This window comes from Anastrepha ludens, chromosome 2 (genome assembly GCF_028408465.1).
Source record: "Anastrepha ludens isolate Willacy chromosome 2, idAnaLude1.1, whole genome shotgun sequence".
Taxonomy (NCBI): Eukaryota; Metazoa; Arthropoda; class Insecta; order Diptera; family Tephritidae; genus Anastrepha; species Anastrepha ludens.
Window position 1 is genome coordinate 3,515,295 of NC_071498.1, and position 15,528 is coordinate 3,530,822.

General features: G+C 36.0%; 1 protein-coding gene across 6 annotated transcripts in view; it reads left to right on the plus strand.

Annotated features, from left to right (window-relative positions):
• LOC128862008 (histone-lysine N-methyltransferase, H3 lysine-79 specific) overlaps positions 1 to 15,528 on the plus strand; it is a 145,399-nt gene that overhangs the window by 112,361 nt on the left and 17,510 nt on the right. For all 6 annotated transcript variants that reach the window (XM_054100387.1, XM_054100398.1, XM_054100413.1 and 3 more), the window contains 2 exons: positions 4,100 to 4,369; positions 4,448 to 4,903. In XM_054100387.1, the coding sequence (XP_053956362.1) occupies positions 4,100 to 4,369; positions 4,448 to 4,903 (726 nt within the window). The remainder of the gene's footprint in view (positions 1 to 4,099; positions 4,370 to 4,447; positions 4,904 to 15,528) is intronic.

A 15,528-nucleotide genomic window follows, 5' to 3' on the forward strand; every position in this document is an offset into this window, starting at 1 on the left:
AGACTGTACATAAACACATATCGAAATAGACGCCAATTTCATTTGAGAAATTTTATCGGAGTAAAAATCACTAACTTACGAAATTTAACAAGTAACTTAATCAAAGACAGATTTATACTTATAATGAATTACAGTATTTAGTGATACCCATGACAATAAGAGAGAAAAAAGGACAGGAAATTCGAAAAGGAACAGTAAAGAATGAAGGATTACTTAGGAAATAGCTGTGTACAGTTAAGAAGATTGTCTGATAGATTCTGATGTAAGAAATGCACGACATTTTGGTTATACGGAGAAAATATGAAAATACATCAGAGGAAAAAATTATCTAAAATCAATAAAATTTTGAGCCACTTCAACTTAATTTTTCTTATAAGAAAATTTAATGGACCCTAAAACTGGCTATATTTTTTTTAAGTATCAAAAATCGATTTTTGTTACACAACAAATTATCAAAAATTAATGACAATTCCACTTCAACTAAATTTTTTTTTCTGCTTAAAAATTTCAGCGTGATATGTCACATAGTTTGTTTTCTGTGCTACTGTAAACAAGTCAAGCTCGAGTGTGTTCTTCGAATTCTCTTTTATGACTTCAATTGGCTCAAAATGTTTTCCACGAAGCGGCAACTTGAGCTTGGGAAACAGGAAAAAGTCACATGGAGCCATATCAGGCGAATACGGTGCTTGCGGAGCGATATCAACATTATTTTTGTTCAAATAATCGCGAACAAGACGTGATGTGTGAGCTGGTGCATTATCGTGATGCAAGAACCATGACTTGTTGTCCCACAATTCCTTCCTTTTAAGACGAATGTTCTCGCGCAAACGCTTTAAAACGTCTAAATAATATTCAGCGTTAACTGATTTTGCGATTTGTGTGATTTTCAAGCACAATTTCCTTTACTTTTCCGATGTTTTCGTCGTTTACTGATGTTGCTGGACGACGTTCATGAGGCAAGTTTTCAACCGATGTACGGCCCTCTTTGAACGATTTGTACCACTGGAAAACACGTGCACGCGATAGAGCAGAGTCCCCATAGGTTGTCTGCAACATTTTTAAGGCGTTTAAAGCCGAAATTTTGTTGGAATAACAAAATTTCAAACAAATTCTTTGTTCAACTTGAATTTCCATCGTTAAATGCGAAGAACACTCTCGAGCTTGACTTGTTTACAGTAGCACAGAAATCAAACTATGTGACATATCACGCTGAAATTTGCCATGTATGCTTATAACAGTCCTACCAAAAAACAAAAAATTTATTTTTGCCATATGTCATCCGCGGACCGTTTTATTGATAACGTCTCGTTCATATTTGAGCAGAAGGTACATAGAAGGGTTCTTCTTCTTCTTACTTTTCGGGCTCTATTTATAGGGAATTCTTCTTTTTACCTTTCGGGCTCTATCTATAGGGAATTCTTCTTCTTTCCTTTCGTCATTACAGAAAATGTTGAATTATAACTCGCTGTTGCTACTACGGCTAGCTTTAACCCGGCTGCCGTAGGACTCGTCCCTGAAAATATGATACCATTTTGCCAATCCACCGCTTAATGATTTTGAAGAACAGCGTTCGCGTGCGGTGTGCACGCGTTTTGACTGACGTGGCGTGTGAAACGTACCGTAGTGCCAACGCACCAACCCGATCGCTGCTGGCAGGTTTTGACATGCTTATGATACATACGACACATAAACGAATCGTGCTTGCCAATGGCTAGTAGTCATTTGTTATTTTTTTTTTAACAATATAAACTTTTTAAATACAAAATTAAAAAAAAAAAATCTGATCTTTTTATATTATGAATTATTTTGCGAAAATAATAATCCCAAGCGTCAAGTTGTTAAGTTGAGCTAAGTTTAAGAATTGTATCGCTCAAAACAAACGTTTTTCAAGCGTGAGCTTTCGATGAAACGTTGAACATTTAATATTAAAAACAACACTTGCCCAACGTTTTGTGTGACCTTTCTAATTTGTTGGCCACTTTTAAAACGATCCTGTGAGCTGTACACCAGCACCCGTTAAGCAGGTCCCTTTCACAGTTGCTGAGTCTCTTTTCTCTTATGAGGACCGCTCCTCCCTTGATTATGCGCAAAATCTCGGGTGACAGGTTTGCTGAATTATAACTTTGCACCAATCTACATTTGATCCTTCCGTAAAGGCAAAATTTTAGCCTTTTTCAACATTTTGCCGCCACCACTGAATTAGAGTTGGAAATTAGATATTCCTCCTACGTTTTCTATACGTTGAGAGTTTTAGCATTTTATTCAGCTGTAAGATATGTCAGCAGAACAAATCCAAAATGAAAGTTTAGTTTTAGTTTATTTATTAATAAATTAATTGATAAAATCAAGTGCTACTTTGGATAAAGTAGACAATTGAGTAGTAAAGACTTCTCTCGACGAAAAAAACTAACGCTTTATAAAGCTCTCATCTTTTCCGTCCTAATGTATGTCTCAGAAGCTTGGACGATGACAACATCTATCTCTAGGAGTGTTGGAGAGAAAGATTCTGCGGGAGATTTTTGATCTTTGCGATGTTGCGATTGGTGACGGCGAGTATCGCAGCGATGGAACAGTAAGCTTTACGACGCAGCGAATAACGATCCAGTGGCTTCGTTGGTTGGGTCATGTCGCCGAATGGATGCAAACGCTCCGGTTCTGAAAGTATTCGATGCGGTACCAGCTGGTAATAGCAGACTTGACTTCACTTGGTGTTTCCAACTGACGCCGGTTAGCACGAGAAAGAAACGAATGGCGCGCTTTGTTAAACTCGGCCAAAATCTCGCAAGCGGTTATCGCGCCAATCAAGAAGAAGAAGAAGATTATTAATAACTTAAAAATAAGAAGAAAGGCTCTTACTTACAGACTACTAGATAGCCAAACAATTTAAATAAATTCAAATTGAGTTAAATGCATTTAAACTAAAACATAGAATTTCCATAAAAATTCTAACCTGCCTCAATTAACATTTACGATAATGGAGGTATAGCAAATCCTAAATTTCACTACAGTCTATTAAAGCATTGTGCACATTACGTAAAAACATTATTGAAAAGTAACTTCTTCTATCAGATAAGCCCTGCAAGCCTAACAGTTGGCGCCTACCCACAAAATCGGCATAATACAAACTTAGTGAAAATTCTTTGCGATCTATGTGTACGAGTTTCATAACAAGGGTTCCTATTTATGCAACAAAAATCTTGATGACTGCGCTCTCACGGTACACATAGCGCTTTTAAAGTCATTGGATCAGAGAAATCCTGGGAGTTCCTACGCATAAATCCAATCCTTGAAGATGCTTTAGACACAATATAGTCCACATCCACCACAAAAGTTCGTTTCTAATCGAAAATCAGCCCAGTCATTATTATTATTTTTCAATATCTTACCATCCAGATTGAAAATATAAGGGCTAGTCCTCCTAAAATATGACATAACACAAATTTTTAAGATTTAGATGTGCACCAGGGTGAAAATTTTCAAAGCCAATTTGAATATTACTTCGGTCAGTCGCGTTACGGGTTCGAAAAATCAACTCACATCAACCGCGAACATTAAAGGTTTTGCTTTAACCCTCTGTTGGGCACCCGGATTTGGCTAGACTGGCTTTTTCGGCTTTGGACGTGAATTTAACATATTTATATTATAGCTAACGACTTGAGCTGCCAGGCAGCTTCCTAAAATTTAATTTTCTATCGATTTATAGATATAAACTTTTAGAGTTGATCTTCGAACAGCACGAAAGGAGATCAGACCCGGGTGCCCAACCGAAGGTTTTAAAAATGGTGTCCAACGGAGGGTTAAGAAAATGAATTCGCAAATCAGTCTGTCCCCTGAGTAGGGTTTGATCTTCAAATGCATTGATAATTTTATGGGAAATTAACGTATGATTGGTGCAAGTCGATTTTAGTGGCATTTCGATATTGAGGAATATACCTGATTAAACAGTTTTGTTTTATGATTAGTTATTCGGTCGCTTTGTGAAAATTCTGCCTAAAATTTAATTCGGACTCTCTTATATTTTATTGTAATGAAATTGATATACTTTTTTTTTATTTTTTCTGTTATTCTCATAAATTTCAATAAATATTTTACTTCGCAGGCTTGGCTGCTTCGCTGCAGGATCATGTCATGGCTTCACGCAAATACAAGGAGGAGCACGAGGAACGTCAACGTCGTGCCGCTGCAGTTTCCACAAACAATAACAATAGCGATTTACATAATCAACACCATCATCAGCAACAGCAGCAGCAGCAACAACAGCACCATCACCACCAACAGCAACAACAGCAATATGGCCACAGTCCATCGCATCATTACGAAATGCAAAAGACATCTGGCCACAATAATGCCACGCCCAACAAGGTGGAAAGTAAGTCATTTTGCTTCACACCAGTTCCAAACCATTTTTATTAACTGCCAATATCTCACTTTTATTCCAAAACAATAGTCGGTGTGAAACGCGCTTCACCTATGGCAAATAACCAACAGCCACGACCCGCTAAAATGGCGCACTACAACGATAGTGTCTCTACGCACAACCAACAGCAGCAGCAGCATCAGCAACACCAACAACATCTAAGCAACAATAATCATTATGCGAATATGAATGGAGTTAGTAGCAGCAGCAACAGCGCATCCTCATCGGGTGTAAGCGCACCAATACAGTCACAGCCTATATCGCCATCGTGCCGACGTAATGTAAAATTGCCACTCGAACCATTACTAATGAGTCCTGAAATCAATTCGATAATGAGCGGTGGTAGTGGCGGTGGCGGTGCTGGTAGTGATGAACGGCCGTTGCAGTTATCAGCGACAGCAATGTCACGTCAGCAACACCACGAGCAGCAGCAGCGCACGGCGACGACGATGACGCCAATTGTGGGTGGACGCGCCGGTGATGATGGTAAGAATTGATTGATTGTTTGCAACACAATTATTACCAAAACAGCACCAACCGCCACGAACCACCTACCTACCGTTACCGTTAGCGATAGCGATAGTCACCAGCACAACAAATAACGTACCGTATGCACCCTAATCACAAATTGTATAGAAACAGAAACTATGTATAGTCTAACCTAACCAAAAAAAAAAAAAAAAATTTAATCGAAATAGCTCGGTATGCAAACATTTGTACCTGAAAAAAAAACTTGAAAACTGAACTGGTGCAAATTATAGTAAATGTAATAGTAAAACAATATTGGACGACAATTAAAAAAACACAGCCATCACCACCACGAAATATTCCACCACCACTTATACTCATAATCATAAGTACAAACAATTGCAATGCCAACAATCCTAGCTACATAACGCAGATTCACTATAAAATTACTACTAATTGCACTTTCGACGGTACTAAATACTACTAAACAGTGCTGTTGCTTACTGTTCGGCTGTTCTGTCCGCTATTTGTGTAACTGTTATTGTTGTTGTTTCAAGTGCTATATGGCCGTTTTACTGATGATACATTTTTATGGTTTTCAAAATGTTTAACCCATTTTAAGCTAAATTTGTAATATTTTAATTTTTTTAGTAAAATTTCTTCAAAACAATGAGTTTTTATTTTATTAGATCACTTAAAAAAACAAACACAAATCGGTTAAGCATCATTTTTACTAATAAGTTTATTGTTAATTTTTTAGTTTTGAATTCATTACTTACGAAAACAATGCCTTTAATTAGTTATTAAGTTTTTCAGTGCAAAGATAAAATTATTCTTCTGATATTTCTTTATTTTGCACTTTCCTACATATTTGGTTTAAGTAAATTTCAAAATTTTTGTATGCATTAAAATTTATTCAATGCTTTTTTATGTGAACGCACACAAATGCTTTTTTATTTTTCCTTTTTCGCCTTATTTCTTTGGTGTTTCCGTCATTGGGTTCCACTGTCAGGGTGTTTGGGTTTCTTTTATTAACTTTTACATTAATTTTGTTCTTATTACATTCATTGTTTTATTAACCCTCTGCGCATATTCAAAATCATTTTAGTATAAACAAATCGTGGTTCAAAATTATCCCAAGGATGATAGATTTACCAGGTTTAGCCATTAGCTATGGTGAAAAACAAAATTGTGCCACTACTTCGGTTGCCGCGTCACCGGAGTACTCGACAACCAAATTCTGCCCAAAGATGATAGTTTTCAAGATTTGCATAGCTATCAACTATGGTGGAAAAAAATTTTGTTGAGCGGAACTTGGCTGCCACGTCACTTGGGATATGTTTAACAAAATTTAGCTTGTGTTAGTGATATACGAAAAAAACCAACCAACACAGCCAATGCTCATGGCATGGCATTCGTAGCTACACAAGCTAAATTTTGTTAAACACATCCCAAGTGACGTGAGCCCATCAGCCGATTCTGTCAAATTCGCTGAGAGCCCAATAACGGTCTGCTACATAGACCACCTCTAAAAATCTTTTCGCCATGAAATTACCCAGTAGAAAAATAAAGGCATATATGCCCTTAGTTCGTAGGGGGAAAATAGAGCCTGCAATAGATACCAGACGAAATTGTATTCCATGTTTTTGCTAAAAATTCAAAATTTATTGTTTTCCTAATTTTTAAAAGTCGTCTTGGAAAATTTGACGGCATATTTTTTACATTTATCATAAAGTGTTAAGTGCTTGCTGAATTTTTCGGTATGTGGAAAAGAACTACTTTATATTTCTATTTCGTCTTTGGCTTTATGGTTTATGACTATCCAGGACCGTCTGCTATATCAGCTTTCTGAATTTTCAGCAAAACTAAACCTGTTGAGAGCTTAAAAGTACTCGTATTTAGTTGTTCTTGTAAACTAGCTTCATTGACAATGCTTGGGCGGATATGACGTAGAACCGCCTGTTGTGGGCACCATCAAATCAACAAAAAACCAAAGGCATTATTTTTCTGCTTGGAAGTCTAAATGAATAATTCTGTGCAGATTTCCTTCATTTTTGCCGCAATTTATGCAGAAGGGTTAATACAAATACAGTAAAGTCAGATTAATCACATTTTTTCCGTGGGCTACTATGGACAATCTCATATAAGTGCATTGAGTCATTTATAACTTTTTCACATTCCCTTCATTTTGCCCATAAATATTTGACAGAAGATATGCCATTTGAACAGTATCTACATTTTTATATAATATAATTATAATCACTAACATTTTATATTTATGATTGAATTTACGAGTTAAAGGCCTTTTATTAATGACAGATTTTGTATTGAAGATATTCAAAACCAGCAAAAAGTTGTTTTAGGTATTGTCTTTTTTCGGAAGCAGTTGAAAGAAAATCAATGGAAGTTTTTGAGAAGTGTAGTCTGTTTTATTGTCTATTTTAACTTTATTGGGTAACCCATATTTATTTTAAATATGGTCATATAAGATAATAAAATAAAAAATAAGAAATTTTTAAATAAGTAAATTAAAAAATAGGCAATTTTTGGATTAAATGGATTTAATATATCAAATTTTCAATTTACAATAAATTTTTAAATTGCAATAATTTTTTTTTTATTTTTGTAAAATTTCTTTAGATGTTTTGTGCCGTGCTTTTAACGAAATGTGGCGAAGTAGTATTTGTATATCCTCAACAATTTACACAATAAACTTTTAGACCAACTTTAAATTGAGTTGAGAACTAAGGTATTTCCATAAATATCCAGATTTTTTTTTTAAATTTTCAACTCAATTCGAATCAAGGCTTTTTCAATATAATGCCCAAAATGGTGTTTCTCAACTTGAGAAAAATCTAGTTCTGAACTTGGTCTTGAAGATAATTCCCCAGTTGGCTTCTACCCAATAATCCAAAATACCAAAAATACATTGGAAATAACTAAATTTTTGTTTTGTTTTTGATTTTGCTTTATAAAATAATATGATAATAAAATAAATGCATTAAAATCAATCATCTTATAATAGTACCTACAAGCACTAAGTAAGCAAACCAATTGGCTTGCTATGACAGAACTCTGGTAAAAATTTTGAGCGCATTCGAAACGCATCGACTGTTTCACTCCGAATGCACAGTTAGATAGATACAGCCCACAAAAACAAAAATATAACGCTTCAACATTTTGACAAGTTCTGATTATTTATTTATTAATTTTTTAATTTCAATTATTTTTTATAAAAACATATTTGATTCTATTTAAAGACCATATTAAGTTTCAAGCTTGGTACAAGCCTTATAAAAATTCGACAAATTTTCGTAACATTTCAAACACATTTTTATTAGGAATTTTTGAAAAAAAATTTGGTACGCAGCTTTACAGTCCATTAAATTTAGTATAAAAAGCAGCAAGTTTGAAGAGGCACAAAATCTAAATTCTCGTTGATTTTTGACATATTTTCTTTCTAGATTTATTATATGGAGAAAGTGAGCAAGATCGCCAAAGAAAAAATCACTTTATTGTAGCGCAAAATTAATCACCCTTCGCTTGCTACTCATATTGTGGCTAATTATCGTTCATATATGTGACAATTTTAATTTTTATTTTTTACGAAGGTGGCAACTCTAGTTACAAATTTTTTTGCTTAAAGTGTTCTAAAATAACTAGGCTTGACTTATAGTGCCGTTTTTCAGTTCACTTACAAATTTATTTAAATAAAAAATGTTGATAGGTTACCACCTATTTCACTACACACTATTTCAAAATATATCTCTATTAACCCTTTGAAGCACACATTTTACTTACCAACCGCTTTTATGATTGCATGTAATTTTAAGGGTTTCAGGGGTCGCTGATTACGAATCTGAGGTCAGATTTGAGAAATTCAATATGGCGGATACAAAATGGCGGACCTATTTTTTGAAAACTTGTTGGATACTCACCAAATTTGATATTAGGGGGTTTTTGGGGTCGCTGATTACGAACCTTGAGTCAGATTTGAGAAATTCAATATGGCGGATACAAAATGGCGGACATATTTTTTGAAAACTTGTTGGATACTCACCAAGTTTGATATTAGGGAGTTTTTGGGGTCCGCCATATTGAATTTCTCAAATCTGACCTCAGATTCGTAATCAGCAACCCCAAAAACCTTATAGTATCATGCCCCATCTTTATACATTATGTAATATACTTTGTTGAAAAATGAATTTTTTCCTGAAAATAGACGATTTTTTCAATTTGTTTATCTGTAATTGTTTATAAATTCACGCAAAACAATTTTCTTAGTTTCAGTTACATTCTTTGATATATGGATTATCATATAAATAAATTTTCTCGGTCCCATTTTCATAAATATGAAATCTGTAGAGAAAAGTTGAGAAAAAGAACTTCCAACTCATATTGTAGTATTCTGATTGTCTTATAAGCATGTTTTCTTCCTCGACCTTTCCTTCTTCTCTTCTTCTTAATTGGCGCGATAACCGCTTACGCGATTTTGGCCGAGTTTAACAAAGCGCGCCAGTCGTTTCTTTCTCGTGCTAACCGGCGCCAATTGGACACACCAAGTGAAGCCAAGTCCTTCTCCACCTGATCTTTCCAACGCAGAGGAGGCCTTCCTCTTCCTCTGCTACCACCAGCTGGTACCGCATCGAATACTTTCGGAGCGTTTGTATCCATTCGGACGACACGACCCAGCCAACGTAGCCCCTGGATCTTTACTCGCTGCGCTATGTCTATGTCGTCGTAAAGCTCATACAGCTCATCGTTCCATCGTCTGCGATATTCGCCGTTGCCAACGTGCAAAGATCCAAAAATCTTACGCAGAATCTTTCTCTCGAACACTCCAAGCGTCGCTTCATCGGATGTTGTCATCGTCCAAGCTTCTGCGCCATACGTTAGGACGGGCATGATGAGAGTCTTGTAGAGTGTTAGTTTTGTTTGTCGAGAGAGGACTTTACTGCTCAGTTGTCTACTTAGCCCAAAGCAGCATTTGTTGGAAAGACAGATTCTACGTTGGATTTCAAGGCTGACATTGTTATCGGTGTTAATGCTGGTTCCTAAATAAACGAAGTCTTTTACAACTTCGAAATTATAACTGTCTACGGTGACGTGGGTGCCGATACGCGAGTGCGCCGACTGTTTGTTTGAAGACAGGAGGTACTTCGTTTTGGCCTCGTTCACCACCAAACCCATTCGCTTTGCCTCTTTATCCAGTTTGGAGACCTCTCTTTCCATTCGATATTAATACTGCATCCATCTTTAAAGATATCCATGGTATGGTCTTAACTTCCTACAGATATCACAAAGAAAAACGCACTCATTTTTCCCATTCATTCTCTGCATTCTCTATTTTCTCATTTTTTCGGGCAACTTTTTAGATTTTTCATTTAACAAAAACATTGCCAGTTTTGCGTTTATCACTGAATATCATTTCTATAAGGGGGCGCAGAACTAATCACCATTTCGGAAGATTTATAATTTTTGCAAATGGCGTCGTACGCCATGTGAACTACACCGCTGCAGTATAAAAACATCAGACAATGGAGTGCGTAAAGGTCAAAATAAAGATTACCATCAATCAAAATCCTTTCTTTATTTCGTAAGAAAGTTATTCAAAAATAAAATTAGATGAATAATTTTGCGTCGCCTTGCTCTAAAATTTATTGAGCTATCAAACTGCATAACTATTTTTTTAAATTCGTATTAAAAAGATTGAAATTTTGTTGAAAATTTACCAATTTTCTAATTTTTGTATTTCTACTTAGTTTGAAATTTGGATCTACATGTCAATGGCTTTTTTGTTAGATATTCAGCTGAGCTTTTATCATATAAACAAAAAAAATATTGAACACGACAAAAAAACACAAAAAGAAAAATAGTCAAAACTGATGAAAATGTTAAGGTGTTATATCTTTTCGCGGGCTGTAGATCGAAAAAATGGGTGTAGCAGAAAACGAAGAAGTGCTGCGACTTAGAAGTTAATAAATGCACGTAATACTTCGCCTACCCTGGAAACTCATGAAATCTGAAGGCTGAAGGCTGACTTCATACTGAATGCTAAAATTTATTTGGTAGATGAATTTTTAAATCTTAGTGGTAGGTAGTTGAGGTATTTCAATACCCATGTGGTCAAGTCCAGAGATTTCCACAAAATATACTCGACCATCTCATCATCTTTAAGCCAAAGTCGTCAATCTGACTCAATAGACAGGCCTAGCCGATAGTGGATAATGGAATATACACTAGACCTTTGAATACATATATACATAAAGATAGAATATGGGCTTGGTCGAGCTGCATTCAGAACCGCTGTGTTGCACCATTTTTTAAGTACAGTGCACTCTCTCCTAACGGACACCTCTCTTAAGCGAACACTTTTTTCAGTACATGCCATAAATCCTTAAGAATTTTTTAAAGAATTTTTCTTTTGAGCGGGCAACCCACCCACAGCATACTCGTATTATTAACTTTTTTTGCACTTTTCTCATAAGCGGACACATTTTTCAGTCCCTTAGATGCCAGTTTAAGGGGGGAAGCTGGTCTAGAGCGCAAAAAATGGGCATATTTTATGAATTTATTTTGACTCAACAAAGGAATCAATCGAAAATCTGTGAAATAGGTTTAATAATATAGCTTTCATGGTACAAATACAAAATTTTTCGTCTGAATTAATTTCAAAATGGCCGCTGTCCAGCAGTTCTCCTAAGGCGCCTTTTTTTCTAGTGGGTCCATTGCCGAAGACGTAAACTCCTTAATTTTTGTCCTGGATCAAAAAATAAAATTTTTTTAGTTTCTGTATAACAACAGAAAGAGACGTACGTAGGATTTTTTCGATATTTTGTTTTTTCGCGAAATGGTGCACGTTTGAACAAAAAGTTACAATTTTCACTATAAAGAACGACATAAAATTGTTGATTAAAAAAAAAACTATGTAATATAAATAAAAAATCCTACGTACGTCTCCGGAGAAAGGTATTTCGAATGTATTGTCAAAATTTCGTAAGAATCGGTAAAGATTTGTTCGAGTTATGTCTTCGGCCAGTTTAAAAAAAGTGATTTCGAGAAAAACGCGTTTAAAGTTGTAAGTAGCGTTCGGGGCATACCTGCGAGGCACTGCCGTCGAATGAAAAATTTGGGCATTTAGACATTTTTGCTGGCATCCCTCATTTGGTATATTATTTCTAAGACCCTAAAGCACCTTTTAAGACAAAAAAAATTTTTCGATTTTTTCAAAATTCTAGACCAGCTTCCCCCCTTAAGTACATTGTATTTCGAGGTTGAAATTCTGGGAAATTTGGCAAAAGTGTAGCATTCAAACTGTCGTGAACTTGGTCACTGTTGCGCGTAAAGTCTTCTAAATCGGCATAAGAGAAGAAAACAAACGTAAGGATAAAACATGTAAACTGATTTATTTCAGCCTTTTATTGTAAAACTTGAATAATTTTCAAGCGCATGAAAGGAAATAAATGTTTGGGGCAAAACTAATATTATATTACATCTTAAGAAAATGATGTAAAATAATATAATTTTGGGGTCGAAATCCAATATTTTCTCGGTAGATGGCTGTAGTGATCGTTATATCGTAAAGTATCGATCAAACAGTTTAAAGTTTTATGCTCATTGTCAAGGTGACATTTTACACTGAAAAAATTTTTTCCTGTTTTTTGTTTGCTTCATTCAGTTGTGAGTTACAGGGTGTTAACAAAAGCTTGTTTTCGTTGCTTATATGTCCTCCGTTATTTTGTAACTGATATTAGTCGTCGTGGCATCGAATTTATGAGTAACTGAAGGACACTAAAGTCGATTTTGGCCCATTCCTTTGGGATATGTTTTTTAAGGTGCAATAGGCTATTTATAAACTTACTTGCTAAGAATACTTCAAAGGCTCTAAATTGCATTTAGATCTGGGCTAATTGCGGGCCACTGCAGCACAGGAATATTTTTCGACGCGAAAAACTCCTTTGTACGCTTAGCGCTGCGAATTGCGGCCTTGTCCTGTTGATACGTCTAAGACTCATCGTGAAATTCTTCGGCAAAATTAAATAAAACATTATTCAAGACCTCTATGTAATTTTCCGCGTTCATCTTATGCGAACTAAAACAAATTGTTGCCAGGGTAGTTAAAATCATTCCAGGTCATAAGGGAGTCAGTGTGGAAGTTTCTGGAGTGACGCATTGGTCGTCCCCTAATACTTCTGACAAAACCATCAGGCCCATCGAGATTAAATTTTGTTTCATCACTAAAATTGATGGATTGCCATACATCATCTCAGAACGTATAATTTTCGGCGGATTCGAGTCTAGAAGCCTTGTGGCGTGGCTGATGCTTACGGTTTTGTCAGTTTATTTTTATATTTTAAATTCGAATTTTCACTCAAAATTTGATGTATTTTTCTTTTTGTAACGTTGAGAGAAAGCTCGCATCTACTTTCGTTAAAAATAAATAATTGGCGCGTACACTTTTGTTAGGTGTTTGACCGAGCTCCTCCTTCTATTTGCGGCGCGCATTTTGATGTTGTTCCACAAATAGAGGGACACAGTTTTAAACCGCATCCGAACGGCAAATGGTTTTTTATGAGGTCCTTTTTCTCTCATCATTTGTATCTACTTTGGTTAGGGCTGATGTTTTTATTGACAGCCAACCGTCTTATCTCGCTCTTAATTCTCAGTTCTTTTAATTTCCACTTCCACCATGATTTTTCAAAAAGTGGTGGATGATATTTTTATTTCGATTTACTCTTAGTGACATTTTGCAAACAGGGACTCCCGATTCAAAATTGGTTTGTCGCATAAAGCTATTTCGCATAGTGTACATCACCACGCACATTGTAGATTTTTTAAGAATTAGAGAAGCAACTTATTTGGTTCATTAAATGGAGGCTTCACTATACTTACATCTGAAATGAAAATCGAGATCATCCTGCTACCATGACATTTGCACACACACTACTACACGCATTGCTAGTGCCTGTTAATTAAAATATTTCCTTCTACAATTTGTACCTTTCAATTCTTATTTAATTTTACGTCCTCATTTATATTTTCCTACACATTACATTCCAGTTTCCAACAATTCCTCCCATACCATATTAGCTCCATACCGCAGCTATGGCCATAACAAAGTCAAAACTTAGCTGCTGAAATTGGGTTTACAAACTTTTTTCACACCCACACCCCATTTTATATTAAAACATTTGCGATAATTGGTAAGTGTCTGCAAAATAGTTATTGGTTGCTTTTCCTTAGCTTCTGGGTTGGCTTAGTTAAAATTAATGTATTTATAATTAGCTGAACTGCATGCGTCCTGTTGGCAACACTAATAGTTTTTTGAAATCAAATAGAGTAGCGCACGAGTTGTTACTAACAAAGAACTCGCGAATATTAAAAAAGCGTAAACTTAGTGGATCATTTGTTTTACATGAAATTGAGAGCCGATTTGTCAGCGCACATCCTTTGTCGGGTATTTGGTCGAGCGGCTCCACCAATTTGGGGTATGCGGCTTGATGTTGTGGCACAAATGAAGGAAACTACAGTTTTATGCCGCCTTCGAACGACATATGGTTTTTTATGAGGAGCTTTTTCATATTTCATGGCAGAAATACACTCGGAGGTTTGCCATTGCTTGCCGAAGGGTGACGCTTTTCTATCATTTGGTGCTTCATGCCGAGAGTGGGACTTGAACCAGGGTGCTTCTTCTTCTTGATTGGCGCCATAACCGCTTACGCTATTTTGGCCGAGTTTAACAAAGCGTACCAGTCGTTTCTTTCTCGTGCTAACCGACGTCAGTTGGACACACCAAGTGAAACCAAATCTTTGTCCACCCGATCTTTCCAACTCAGAGGAGGCCTCCCGCTTTACCTGCTACCACGAGCTTGTATCGCATCGAATACTTTCAGAGCCGGGCGTTTGTATCCAACGAAGCCTCCTGGATCTTTATTCGCTGCGCAATGTCTATGTCTCCGTAAAGCTCATACAGCTCATTGTTCCATCAATACTCGCCGTCACCAACGTGCAAAGGTCCAAAAATCTTCCGCAGAATCTTTTTCTCAAACACTCATCGGTCGTAGTCATCGTCAAGCTTCTGAGCCATACGTTAGGACAGCCATGATGAGAGCCTTATAGAGCGTTAGTTTTATTCGGCGAGAAAGGTCTTTACCTCTCAATTGTCTACTTAGTTCAACCGGGGTCCTACCACAAACCGGACTCCTTAAGCACAAACCTACTCGACTGCGGGGGCCACTGTTCAAAAGTTTTCAGATTCTCAAAAAATTCGATATTATTAAAAATTGACCGGTATATTGTCCAGAGACTATACTTTGAAATTTAAAATTAAAACGAAAACAAAATATTCTTGTAAATTCAATACCAATGGGTGTCCTTCAACAGCAATTACTTCGGCGTTCAGCTTTACATGCCGACACATTTTTTTCTAATTTCATTTTAATCCTTGCAAATTTTAGGGGGTATACATGTACATACGTACGTTAATATGAAAACATAACTTGGACCGCTTTACTCACACTGAAAAGTGAAAACCCAAAAAAAGCTTCATAAACACCTTTCAACGCTTGTATCCCTCTTGCACTCATACTTTTACAGTTCCAAATCTAACTTTTTAATTAATAATAATTAAAATGTAGTAAAAA